The sequence below is a fragment of the Microplitis mediator genome, chromosome 11, assembly GCF_029852145.1.
Source record: "Microplitis mediator isolate UGA2020A chromosome 11, iyMicMedi2.1, whole genome shotgun sequence".
In the NCBI taxonomy this organism is placed as follows: Eukaryota; Metazoa; Arthropoda; class Insecta; order Hymenoptera; family Braconidae; genus Microplitis; species Microplitis mediator.
The window spans coordinates 4,956,971-4,971,943 of record NC_079979.1 but is presented as its reverse complement, the minus strand read 5'-3'; the positions used below and the strand labels follow the sequence as shown (position 1 = coordinate 4,971,943).

The 14,973-nt window shown below is 32.6% G+C and overlaps 1 protein-coding gene across 1 annotated transcript; it reads left to right on the top strand.

Annotated features, from left to right (window-relative positions):
* Positions 1-6,013: 6,013 nt before the first annotated feature.
* LOC130677174 (uncharacterized) lies at positions 6,014-11,774 on the top strand. Its single transcript, XM_057483821.1, has 2 exons — positions 6,014-7,058; positions 8,698-11,774. Exon 2 carries the CDS (start codon positions 8,700-8,702, stop codon positions 9,837-9,839), a length of 1,140 nt encoding a protein of 379 aa, XP_057339804.1. The 5' UTR covers positions 6,014-7,058; positions 8,698-8,699; the 3' UTR covers positions 9,840-11,774.
* Positions 11,775-14,973: the final 3,199 nt, after the last annotated feature.

Below are 14,973 nucleotides of genomic sequence, written 5' to 3'. Positions count from 1 at the left end.
GGCTTAAGTTACTGCAACTTAACGAAAATGAATAGACATCTAATTTTTGACTGGATATTCTAGACCATCACGGGATTAGTAACATCTAGAAATTTTTCGGATCCTGTTTTTGGTTAAAGCTGTATCTGTTTTATCTACTACTAAACTACGAAAATTTTCTGTCATGATTAAAAAATTTATACAAACTACGGTTGGAATGCAATAAAACGATGCTACGAAAATTTTTAATAAAAAAATTTGCAGTATGAAATTTAATATGTCACAGCATAAGATACTAATTTTTGCACTATATCTGATTTATATTACATATTATATACGTCAATAACTCAAAATTTAATGGAAAAATTTATATATAAAAACCTTCCTGTAATTTATTACTTGCTATATTATTTTCAAAAAATAAAAAATTATCACTTTCAACAATAAAATATTACGTGCTATCAAATTTGATCTTAATAAAATTATTAATTTTCTCATGATTCAAATTGGCCTGCTCTATTTTGAGCTGCTACGGTTAACGTGAAAAATCTATACTATTCTTATTGCACTAGCAAAGTGAATAAAAACTTGGATTAGACGTTTCGTTTCTGACAATATCAATCATGTATTAAAAATATTAGCGTATTATAAATTCTTAGGCTACAGAAAACTTTAAAAGCCTTGTTATTAATTTTACCTAAAGTTATTATCAAAGTTGAAAAATTATTTACAAAAATAATTATATACCCTCGTAAAGAAAATCTATTATACATATTACGAGTAAATGATTTAATTTTTTTTTTTTTTTTTGTCAATAATTAACGTAAAAAAAAGTCATAATTTTAAATTAAAAAATTATATCTCATCAAATATATGAAAAACAAAAGGATTACTCGACCTTGGCATCTTCCTTTTGGTCGAGTAACGGAGTAGCAGTTGCCTAGTGTGTTTCTACACTTCTGATCCAGTATGGAAGTGCATTACGCTTCCCCCGATCAGAGCTACCCCTTCTTTGCAGGCAGTTTGTTATTTTTATTGTCATTTTTTGCCTAATGATTCTCTTCTTTTGAGAACCATTTCCTAGGCGTAAGACGTTGATTTCCTTTTTTGCGCATTTTGTCGATCCTGTGTATCCTGATTGACTGCTACGTGCAAAGAACCTTTAGGCATCCAACATGACTTTGTCCGAAGTGCCCATCAACGTCTGTCTACAAAATGTTATATATTGAAACTATACGTTTCACGAGTATCTGCGAGAAACAATTGAAAAGTGCCATCTACAGTGTCTTATCGTATTAGAAAAACTATGATATCAATTTAAATTTTTATTTTAAAAAAAACGTTCAAGTAATTAAAACTATTTAAGTAACAACAAATGGATAACTTTTTTTATATTGAAAAAAAAAAAAAAAATTTATTTCGAGCCTAATAGAAAAGTAGCAATTATTCAACTTTTTGTTTTCAATTCAACAAGTCCATAACAAAAAATTGACAAATCAATAAACGAATATACACAAGATATAAAATTTGCAAAAATTGCCTGAAATAAACGCCAAATACGTGCAAAATATTCTAAAATTTGTCTTGGATTTTATGTCTGATGAATATTTTTGATGTTGATATTTAGTTGTGCAGCCAGAAGTTACATAGGCTTAAGTTACTGCAACTTAACGAAAATGAATAGACATCTAATTTTTGACTGGATATTCTAGACCATCACGGGATTAGTAACATCTAGAAATTTTTCGGATCCTGTTTTTGGTTAAAGCTGTATCTGTTTTATCTACTACTAAACTACGAAAATTTTCTGTCATGATTAAAAAATTTATACAAACTACGGTTGGAATGCAATAAAACGATGCTACGAAAATTTTTAATAAAAAAATTTGCAGTATGAAATTTAATATGTCACAGCATAAGATACTAATTTTTGCACTATATCTGATTTATATTACATATTATATACGTCAATAACTCAAAATTTAATGGAAAAATTTATATATAAAAACCTTCCTGTAATTTATTACTTGCTATATTATTTTCAAAAAATAAAAAATTATTACTTTCAACAATAAAATATTACGTGCTATCAAATTTGATCTTAATAAAATTATTAATTTGCTCATGATTCAAATTGGCCTGCTCTATTTTAAGCTGCTACGGTTAACGTGAAAAATCTATACTATTCTTATTGCACTAGCAAAGTGAATAAAAACTTGGATTAGACGTTTCGTTTCTGACAATATCAATCATGTATTAAAAATATTAGCGTATTATAAATTCTTAGGCTACAGAAAACTTTAAAAGCCTTGTTATTAATTTTACCTAAAGTTATTATCAAAGTTGAAAAATTATTTACAAAAATAATTATATACCCTCGTAAAGAAAATCTATTATACATATTACGAGTAAATGATTTAATTTTTTTTTTTTTTTTTGTCAATAATTAACGTAAAAAAAAGTCATAATTTTAAATTAAAAAATTATATCTCATCAAATATATGCAAAACAAAAGGATTACTCGACCTTGGCATCTTCCTTTTGGTCGAGTAACGGAGTAGCAGTTGCCTAGTGTGTTTCTACACTTCTGATCCAGTATGGAAGTGCATTACGCTTCCCCCGATCAGAGCTACCCCTTCTTTGCAGGCAGTTTGTTATTTTTATTGTCATCTTTTGCCTAATGATTCTCTTCTTTTGAGAACCATTTCCTAGGCGTAAGACGTTGATTTCCTTTTTTGCGCATTTTGTCGATCGTGTGTATCCTGATTGACTGCTACGTGCAAAGAACCTTTAGGCATCCAACATGACTTTGTCCGAAGTGCCCATCAACGTCTGTCTACAAAATGTTATATATTGAAACTATACGTTTCACGAGTATCTGCGAGAAACAATTGAAAAGTGCCATCTCCAGTGTCTTATCGTATTAGAAAAACTATGATATCAATTTAAATTTTTATTTTAAAAAAAACGTTCAAGTAATTAAAACTATTTAAGTAACAACAAATGGATAACTTTTTTTATATTGAAAAAAAAAAAAAAAATTTATTTCGAGCCTAATAGAAAAGTAGCAATTATTCAACTTTTTGTTTTCAATTCAACAAGTCCATAACAAAAAATTGACAAATCAATAAACGAATATACACAAGATATAAAATTTGCAAAAATTGCGGGAAATAAACGCCAAATACGTGCAAAATATTCTAAAATTTGTCTTGGATTTTATGTCTGATGAATATTTTTGATGTTGATATTTAGTTGTGCAGCCAGAAGTTACATAGGCTTAAGTTACTGCAACTTAACGAAAATGAATAGACATCTAATTTTTGACTGGATATTCTAGACCATCAGGGGATTAGTAACATCTAGAAATTTTTCGGATCCTGTTTTTGGTTAAAGCTGTATCTGTTTTATCTACTACTAAACTACGAAAATTTTCTGTCATGATTAAAAAATTTATACAAACTACGGTTGGAATGCAATAAAACGATGCTACGAAAATTTTTAATAAAAAAATTTGCAGTATGAAATTTAATTTGTCACAGCATAAGATACTAATTTTTGCACTATATCTGATTTATATTACATATTATATACGTCAATAACTCAAAATTTAATGGAAAAATTTATATATAAAAACCTTCCTGTAATTTATTACTTGCTATATTATTTTCAAAAAATAAAAAATTATTACTTTCAACAATAAAATATTACGTGCTATCAAATTTGATCTTAATAAAATTATTAATTTTCTCATGATTCAAATTGGCCTGCTCTATTTTAAGCTGCTACGGTTAACGTGAAAAATCTATACTATTCTTATTGCACTAGCAAAGTGAATAAAAACTTGGATTAGACGTTTCGTTTCTGACAATATCAATCATGTATTAAAAATATTAGCGTATTATAAATTCTTAGGCTACAGAAAACTTTAAAAGCCTTGTTATTAATTTTACCTAAAGTTATTATCAAAGTTGAAAAATTATTTACAAAAATAATTATATACCCTCGTAAAGAAAATCTATAATACATATTACGAGTAAATGATTTAATTTTTTTTTTTTTTTGTCAATAATTAACGTAAAAAAAAGTCATAATTATAAATTAAAAAATTATATCTCATCAAATATATGAAAAACAAAAGGATTACTCGACCTTGGCATCTTCCTTTTGGTCGAGTAACGGAGTAGCAGTTGCCTAGTGTGTTTCTACACTTCTGATCCAGTATGGAAGTGCATTACGCTTCCCCCGATCAGAGCTACCCCTTCTTTGCAGGCAGTTTGTTATTTTTATTGTCATTTTTTGCCTAATGATTCTCTTCTTTCGAGAACCATTTCCTAGGCGTAAGACGTTGATTTCCTTTTTTGCGCATTTTGTCGATCCTGTGTATCCTGATTGACTGCTACGTGCAAAGAACCTTTAGGCATCCAACATGACTTTGTCCGAAGTGCCCATCAACGTCTGTCTACAAAATGTTATATATTGAAACTATACGTTTCACGAGTATCTGCGAGAAACAATTGAAAAGTGCCATCTACAGTGTCTTATCGTATTAGAAAAACTATGATATCAATTTAAATTTTTATTTAAAAAAAAACGTTCAAGTAATTAAAACTATTTAAGTAACAACAAATGGATAACTTTTTTTATATTGAAAAAAAAAAAAAAAATTTATTTCGAGCCTAATAGAAAAGTAGCAATTATTCAACTTTTTGTTTTCAATTCAACAAGTCCATAACAAAAAATTGACAAATCAATAAACGAATATACACAAGATATAAAATTTGCAAAAATTGCGGGAAATAAACGCCAAATACGTGCAAAATATTCTAAAATTTGTCTTGGATTTTATGTCTGATGAATATTTTTGATGTTGATATTTAGTTGTGCAGCCAGAAGTTACATAGGCTTAAGTTACTGCAACTTAACGAAAATGAATAGACATCTAATTTTTGACTGGATATTCTAGACCATCACGGGATTAGTAACATCTAGAAATTTTTCGGATCCTGTTTTTGGTTAAAGCTGTATCTGTTTTATCTACTACTAAACTACGAAAATTTTCTGTCATGATTAAAAAATTTATACAAACTACGGTTGGAATGCAATAAAACGATGCTACGAAAACTTTTAATAAAAAAATTTGCAGTATGAAATTTAATATGTCACAGCATAAGATACTAATTTTTGCACTATATCTGATTTATATTACATATTATATACGTCAATAACTCAAAATTTAATGGAAAAATTTATATATAAAAACCTTCCTGTAATTTATTACTTGCTATATTATTTTCAAAAAATAAAAAATTATTACTTTCAACAATAAAATATTACGTGCTATCAAATTTGATCTTAATAAAATTATTAATTTGCTCATGATTCAAATTGGCCTGCTCTATTTTAAGCTGCTACGGTTAACGTGAAAAATCTATACTATTCTTATTGCACTAGCAAAGTGAATAAAAACTTGGATTAGACGTTTCGTTTCTGACAATATCAATCATGTATTAAAAATATTAGCGTATTATAAATTCTTAGGCTACAGAAAACTTTAAAAGCCTTGTTATTAATTTTACCTAAAGTTATTATCAAAGTTGAAAAATTATTTACAAAAATAATTATATACCCTCGTAAAGAAAATCTATTATACATATTACGAGTAAATGATTTAATTTTTTTTTTTTTTTTTGTCAATAATTAACGTAAAAAAAAGTCATAATTTTAAATTAAAAAATTATATCTCATCAAATATATGAAAAACAAAAGGATTACTCGACCTTGGCATCTTCCTTTTGGTCGAGTAACGGAGTAGCAGTTGCCTAGTGTGTTTCTACACTTCTGATCCAGTATGGAAGTGCATTACGCTTCCCCCGATCAGAGCTACCCCTTCTTTGCAGGCAGTTTGTTATTTTTATTGTCATCTTTTGCCTAATGATTCTCTTCTTTTGAGAACCATTTCCTAGGCGTAAGACGTTGATTCCCTTTTTTGCGCATTTTGTCGATCCTGTGTATCCTGTGTGATGGTGGAGTGGAGTGACCCAGTGAGACAAAACAGAGGACACCTGTGATTTCTCTAAAACTAGTGCTACTACACTAGTTACTATGATTGTTACTTAAAAAACTATTATATTATTGCTATTTTCTTATACCTATTGACTTAATACTACTTATCTACTAGTTATTATTCTTACATCTACTAGACTATCGTTTATGCTTTAAAAACTAGGACTAAAATTCTAAATATTATGTTCCTTTGTTTAATCAAATTAATTACTACTATACTTATACTACTCTATTTATCTATTGACTTAAATTATGGTTCTATTTCATATGACTTATACTTTTGTATATAATATTCTTTTCATTTTCTTACTTTATTATAAACAGTATTATTTTACTTTAACAATGAGTTATTATTATTATTTATACTTATATGGCTGTGTTTTAAAATCTAAGTCGAATGAATATACCGAGATATAAAATTATATGAATGTACGGTATAAGTATGTGAATGCGCGACCGAGCGAAAATTATTCTAAGTCCTGAGCACCAAAATCAAAGGAAATAAAATAAAAACGCTTATATAGGTTTCGAATAAGACGTTTAAAAGTTTTAAGAGATTGAAAGAATTATAAAATGAACAGAAATACGAGAAATATTGATGAAATTAAAATAAACTTTAATATTTCAATCGTTCATTCTTTCATTTTCTATCCGTCCGCCCGGATTATCGTCGCTCACACGGCTAAGTTCTCGGGACTTAGTATTTACTTAACATCTTAAACGAATTCTTTTCTTTTAAATTCAATTTTACATACGATAAAATTAATTTCTCTCGATTTCCTTTGACTTTTTAACTCGGGACTTAGAAAATATTTTACAACAGTAGACTCTCGATGTCAACAACAGAGGGCGAGGGAATTTATTCCCGTTCACCTCTACAACGGGTAGATATAGAGATAAAACCGCGCATTTAAGCCCGTAGAGGCAACCTAGTTCTCCAGAGACGTTGTCTGAGAAGACCATTCACGGACAACTAATCGGAAACTCTCGTACCAGGCGTCCGACCGGACCAGGTAAGTGCAGTTTTTCATTCTCATGGAGGGTTGAGGGACTCCACCCTGAGGCCTTCTGCCGAGGGGTGGTGGGTATTTGGGAACCGAGTAGGTGAGGGTCTGTTGGAGACCATCCACTTACCCTCATGGGATGGGACTTCGTGTAGGGCCGACGGGGTAGTCGACCAGACTCCCCTGAAGCAACCGGGAATGGGGGTAGACCGCGATTTTAGACCGCGAATCTGTTAGGTATGTGTGTGTGTGTGTGTATATTTTGTGTGAGCGCGTGGAATTATTAATAACCAGCGGCATTTTTGTTATTAAACCGCGTTAAAAGTATGGATATTATTTTATTGTAAAGGTAGTAGAACTGAGCATCGGAGCTCATGTAAAAAAAGGTTTTGTTTACTTTCTTTTAAATAAAGTTTGATTTTTTTGTTTATTTGTAAAACTGCGTATAAATTAAAGACCCCTTTTGAACCCTGGACTCCGGCGAGCTAAACCAAGCAAGAAGGGGTAACTGTTTATAATTGTTTAACAAATTACTTATTCATCTAAGTTCTGATTTTACGATATTTAAAAATGATCTGTTCGTAATTAATTTGGGTTATATTTAATGTATGAATTAATAATTTAATTTAAACCGGGTTATTTTTACTCGTTACAAAATGGCGCTCGAACAGGGACCTGAATCATTTCCGAGATAACGAGTACCGCGAAAGTTTTGTTTTATGAAGCGTTTGATTGTTGTTCTTTTGTAAGCAACTCGCAACCGGATCTCACACGTAGGTATGATCGGCATAATGACAATCCGCACACCAAAAGATACCGAAGCAACCGCGTCGGGGTTATCAGAAAAGGTGTGGGATGTCGTTCGAGAAATACAATCCGGTACCGGTGAGAGGGTTGACACTTGGCCAGCATGTGGGGTGTAATATCGGCATAGTGTGGGTTAAAATCCGCGAGGAAAAAGGGATTTTCGCCCTGCCGCTTCACCACATTCCATGCTGCTTGGAGTGGGTAATCTCGCCGTACTGGGGTAACCTGTGAATCCGTATTTGGGACCTGAATTGGAACCTGACCGTGATTAACCTGACCGCGACCGCGAACAAAAGTGGAACCTGAAGTGGAACCTGACCGCGAACAATCAGACTGCGACCGCGAATAAAACTGGAATCTAAATTTGAACCTGACCGTGATTAAATCTGACCTCGACCGCGTATAGAAAATGGAACCTGAAGTGGGACCTGACCGCGAATAATCTGACCGCGACCGCGAATAGAAACCGGAACTAGACGAACCTGAAAACCATGAACTTGAATGAATAAGTCGGACTACGGCCAAAAGGCCAGATTAACCTCTAGCACCGGAGACCCGGGTTGAAATTGGGCCACCCCGTAAAAAGGGGGTAGCAGTAGGATCATTTATTTGTGACTTTGATGAGTTTATTTTTTTTTATTATAAAGATATCCTTATATATATATATCAAATGTAGGTATATATATAAATTATAGGTTAGTCACTTCAAAGGTTTTTCTTTCTCTTTTGTTCTACTACCTCGTCTGAAAAAAAAAAAAGAACCGTGCATGAATGAATGAATGAATGAAGCAGTATGACTATCACTAGTATAAACCGTTCGAAAATATTTCAATCTGTGTAGAGATGCAGTCTTCAGCGAAACAAGAATTCACGATGGAGGAAGAAATCTGGCTGAGGGAAGAAATGCTGCGGCGGCCACCCCAGTTAATTCTGACACCAACCACCGCGACAACTACCACCACACTCCGAACTACCTCAACAACTGCCCCGACAACAACAGCCACCAACACCCGGAAAAGGCCCGACATACGGCTTAAAAAGGTCCAAAAGGTGAAGTACCACCTGGTCAAAAAGGTCGAGCCATACGACCCGACCAAGCCCGGTTTCAAAAGGCCAACCAAAAGGCCCGTAATTCGGCCAGCCAGCGCCGAAATAATAAAACTTGCCAAACCAGTAAAGGCGACCACCAACCCGGGCCCACTGGTAATCAGCGGTCCCCAGTCAACGGCCGAACTGGTTGGGGAGAGCCCCCATGGGAAACCCAATAATCCCACGAGCACCAACCTCGATACTGGCCACGTCGGCAGTAAGGAGCAGCCCGACAACGACGACGCCTTTCCCGCTCGAGCCACGGCGAGTTTCCCCAAGAAGAAACGGAGGATAGGGGGACAGAGAAGGGAATCGACTGCAACCAACCCGGGCCCACTCAAGAAGAGCAGTCCCCAGTTGGGCAAATCGATCCAAGACGCAGACCTAGTGAGCAGGAGCGAGACCACGACCACGACGAGACCTGGAAGGGAAACGAAAGAAATTGTCACCAACCCGGGCCCATTTAAAAAGAACGGTCCCCAGTTGGCAGAACTCAAACCTGGAAAAAAGGTGGCAACCGCCAACCCGGGCCCACTGGTAACCAGCAGTCCCCAGTTCACGGAAGCTACGTGGCTAGACTATGACGAGGCGCCACTACTAGAAGACTACCCGGAGTATTTCGACGACCAACCAGGGGACCTGTTCCCGTCCAGACATCAGACGCGTCTGGAGCAATTATTGTTGTCTCTGACACCCCTGGTCGAAGTAAGGCCAAAGGTAGTGGCCAAACGAGTTGCTTTCACCGCCTACGATGGGGAATTACGGCTATTCAAAGTGGTAAGGTATAGGTGCACCCCGATACCAAAAGTCGAAACGTTGGACAAGACGGTCCACCAGCTGCTGAACGAGCTGGAAGAAAAGAAGTCAGCAAAGCTGACCTCTTTTCTTTGTTGAGGTAGGAGGGGTGTGATGGTGGAGTGGAGTGACCCAGTGAGACAAAACAGAGGACACCTGTGATTTCTCTAAAACTAGTGCTACTACACTAGTTACTATGATTGTTACTTAAAAAACTATTATATTATTGCTATTTTCTTATACCTATTGACTTAATACTACTTATCTACTAGTTATTATTCTTACATCTACTAGACTATCGTTTATGCTTTAAAAACTAGGACTAAAATTCTAAATATTATGTTCCTTTGTTTAATCAAATTAATTACTACTATACTTATACTACTCTATTTATCTATTGACTTAAATTATGGTTCTATTTCATATGACTTATACTTTTGTATATAATATTCTTTTCATTTTCTTACTTTATTATAAACAGTATTATTTTACTTTAACAATGAGTTATTATTATTATTTATACTTATATGGCTGTGTTTTAAAATCTAAGTCGAATGAATATACCGAGATATAAAATTATATGAATGTACGGTATAAGTATGTGAATGCGCGACCGAGCGAAAATTATTCTAAGTCCTGAGCACCAAAATCAAAGGAAATAAAATAAAAACGCTTATATAGGTTTCGAATAAGACGTTTAAAAGTTTTAAGAGATTGAAAGAATTATAAAATGAACAGAAATACGAGAAATATTGATGAAATTAAAATAAACTTTAATATTTCAATCGTTCATTCTTTCATTTTCTATCCGTCCGCCCGGATTATCGTCGCTCACACGGCTAAGTTCTCGGGACTTAGTATTTACTTAACATCTTAAACGAATTCTTTTCTTTTAAATTCAATTTTACATACGATAAAATTAATTTCTCTCGATTTCCTTTGACTTTTTAACTCGGGACTTAGAAAATATTTTACAACAGTAGACTCTCGATGTCAACAACAGAGGGCGAGGGAATTTATTCCCGTTCACCTCTACAACGGGTAGATATAGAGATAAAACCGCGCATTTAAGCCCGTAGAGGCAACCTAGTTCTCCAGAGACGTTGTCTGAGAAGACCATTCACGGACAACTAATCGGAAACTCTCGTACCAGGCGTCCGACCGGACCAGGTAAGTGCAGTTTTTCATTCTCATGGAGGGTTGAGGGACTCCACCCTGAGGCCTTCTGCCGAGGGGTGGTGGGTATTTGGGAACCGAGTAGGTGAGGGTCTGTTGGAGACCATCCACTTACCCTCATGGGATGGGACTTCGTGTAGGGCCGACGGGGTAGTCGACCAGACTCCCCTGAAGCAACCGGGAATGGGGGTAGACCGCGATTTTAGACCGCGAATCTGTTAGGTATGTGTGTGTGTGTGTGTATATTTTGTGTGAGCGCGTGGAATTATTAATAACCAGCGGCATTTTTGTTATTAAACCGCGTTAAAAGTATGGATATTATTTTATTGTAAAGGTAGTAGAACTGAGCATCGGAGCTCATGTAAAAAAAGGTTTTGTTTACTTTCTTTTAAATAAAGTTTGATTTTTTTGTTTATTTGTAAAACTGCGTATAAATTAAAGACCCCTTTTGAACCCTGGACTCCGGCGAGCTAAACCAAGCAAGAAGGGGTAACTGTTTATAATTGTTTAACAAATTACTTATTCATCTAAGTTCTGATTTTACGATATTTAAAAATGATCTGTTCGTAATTAATTTGGGTTATATTTAATGTATGAATTAATAATTTAATTTAAACCGGGTTATTTTTACTCGTTACACCTGATTGACTGCTACGTGCAAAGAACCTTTAGGCATCCAACATGACTTTGTCCGAAGTGCCCATCAACGTCTGTCTACAAAATGTTATATATTGAAACTATACGTTTCACGAGTATCTGCGAGAAACAATTGAAAAGTGCCATCTCCAGTGTCTTATCGTATTAGAAAAACTATGATATCAATTTAAATTTTTATTTTAAAAAAAACGTTCAAGTAATTAAAACTATTTAAGTAACAACAAATGGATAACTTTTTTTATATTGAAAAAAAAAAAAAAAATTTATTTCGAGCCTAATAGAAAAGTAGCAATTATTCAACTTTTTGTTTTCAATTCAACAAGTCCATAACAAAAAATTGACAAATCAATAAACGAATATACACAAGATATAAAATTTGCAAAAATTGCGGGAAATAAACGCCAAATACGTGCAAAATATTCTAAAATTTGTCTTGGATTTTATGTCTGATGAATATTTTTGATGTTGATATTTAGTTGTGCAGCCAGAAGTTACATAGGCTTAAGTTACTGCAACTTAACGAAAATGAATAGACATCTAATTTTTGACTGGATATTCTAGACCATCACGGGATTAGTAACATCTAGAAATTTTTCGGATCCTGTTTTTGGTTAAAGCTGTATCTGTTTTATCTACTACTAAACTACGAAAATTTTCTGTCATGATTAAAAAATTTATACAAACTACGGTTGGAATGCAATAAAACGATGCTACGAAAATTTTTAATAAAAAAATTTGCAGTATGAAATTTAATTTGTCACAGCATAAGATACTAATTTTTGCACTATATCTGATTTATATTACATATTATATACGTCAATAACTCAAAATTTAATGGAAAAATTTATATATAAAAACCTTCCTGTAATTTATTACTTGCTATATTATTTTCAAAAAATAAAAAATTATTACTTTCAACAATAAAATATTACGTGCTATCAAATTTGATCTTAATAAAATTATTAATTTTCTCATGATTCAAATTGGCCTGCTCTATTTTAAGCTGCTACGGTTAACGTGAAAAATCTATACTATTCTTATTGCACTAGCAAAGTGAATAAAAACTTGGATTAGACGTTTCGTTTCTGACAATATCAATCATGTATTAAAAATATTAGCGTATTATAAATTCTTAGGCTACAGAAAACTTTAAAAGCCTTGTTATTAATTTGACCTAAAGTTATTATCAAAGTTGAAAAATTATTTACAAAAATAATTATATACCCTCGTAAAGAAAATCTATTATACATATTACGAGTAAATGATTTAATTTTTTTTTTTTTTTTGTCAATAATTAACGTAAAAAAAAGTCATAATTATAAATTAAAAAATTATATCTCATCAAATATATGAAAAACAAAAGGATTACTCGACCTTGGCATCTTCCTTTTGGTCGAGTAACGGAGTAGCAGTTGCCTAGTGTGTTTCTACACTTCTGATCCAGTATGGAAGTGCATTACGCTTCCCCCGATCAGAGCTACCCCTTCTTTGCAGGCAGTTTGTTATTTTTATTGTCATTTTTTGCCTAATGATTCTCTTCTTTTGAGAACCATTTCCTAGGCGTAAGACGTTGATTTCCTTTTTTGCGCATTTTGTCGATCCTGTGTATCCTGATTGACTGCTACGTGCAAAGAACCTTTAGGCATCCAACATGACTTTGTCCGAAGTGCCCATCAACGTCTGTCTACAAAATGTTATATATTGAAACTATACGTTTCACGAGTATCTGCGAGAAACAATTGAAAAGTGCCATCTACAGTGTCTTATCGTATTAGAAAAACTATGATATCAATTTAAATTTTTATTTTAAAAAAAACGTTCAAGTAATTAAAACTATTTAAGTAACAACAAATGGATAACTTTTTTTATATTGAAAAAAAAAAAAAAAATTTATTTCGAGCCTAATAGAAAAGTAGCAATTATTCAACTTATTGTTTTCAATTCAACAAGTCCATAACAAAAAATTGACAAATCAATAAACGAATATACACAAGATATAAAATTTGCAAAAATTGCCTGAAATAAACGCCAAATACGTGCAAAATATTCTAAAATTTGTCTTGGATTTTATGTCTGATGAATATTTTTGATGTTGATATTTAGTTGTGCAGCCAGAAGTTACATAGGCTTAAGTTACTGCAACTTAACGAAAATGAATAGACATCTAATTTTTGACTGGATATTCTAGACCATCACGGGATTAGTAACATCTAGAAATTTTTCGGATCCTGTTTTTGGTTAAAGCTGTATCTGTTTTATCTACTACTAAACTACGAAAATTTTCCTCTATGATTAAAAAATTTATACAAACTACGGTTGGAATGCAATAAAACGATGCTACGAAAATTTTTAATAAAAAAATTTGTAGTATGAAATTTAATTTGTCACAGCATAAGATACTAATTTTTGCACTATATCTGATTTATATTACATATTATATACGTCAATAACTCAAAATTTAATGGAAAAATTTATATATAAAAACCTTCCTGTAATTTATTACTTGCTATATTATTTTCAAAAAATAAAAAATTATTACTTTCAACAATAAAATATTACGTGCTATCAAATTTGATCTTAATAAAATTATTAATTTTCTCATGATTCAAATTGGCCTGCTCTATTTTAAGCTGCTACGGTTAACGTGAAAAATCTATACTATTCTTATTGCACTAGCAAAGTGAATAAAAACTTGGATTAGACGTTTCGTTTCTGACAATATCAATCATGTATTAAAAATATTAGCGTATTATAAATTCTTAGGCTACAGAAAACTTTAAAAGCCTTGTTATTAATTTTACCTAAAGTTATTATCAAAGTTGAAAAATTATTTACAAAAATAATTATATACCCTCGTAAAGAAAATCTATTATACATATTACGAGTAAATGATTTAATTTTTTTTTTTTTTTTTGTCAATAATTAACGTAGAAAAAAGTCATAATTATAAATTAAAAAATTATATCTCATCAAATATATGAAAAACAAAAGGATTACTCGACCTTGGCATCTTCCTTTTGGTCGAGTAACGGAGTAGCAGTTGCCTAGTGTGTTTCTACACTTCTGATCCAGTATGGAAGTGCATTACGCTTCCCCCGATCAGAGCTACCCCTTCTTTGCAGGCAGTTTGTTATTTTTATTGTCATTTTTTGCCTAATGATTCTCTTCTTTTGAGAACCATTTCCTAGGCGTAAGACGTTGATTTCCTTTTTTGCGCATTTTGTCGATCCTGTGTATCCTGATTGACTGCTACGTGCAAAGAACCTTTAGGCATCCAACATGACTTTGTCCGAAGTGCCCATCAACGTCTGTCTACAAAATGTTATATATTGAAACTATACGTTTCACGAGTATCTGCGAGAAACAATTGAAAAGTGCCATCTACAGTGTCTTATCGTAT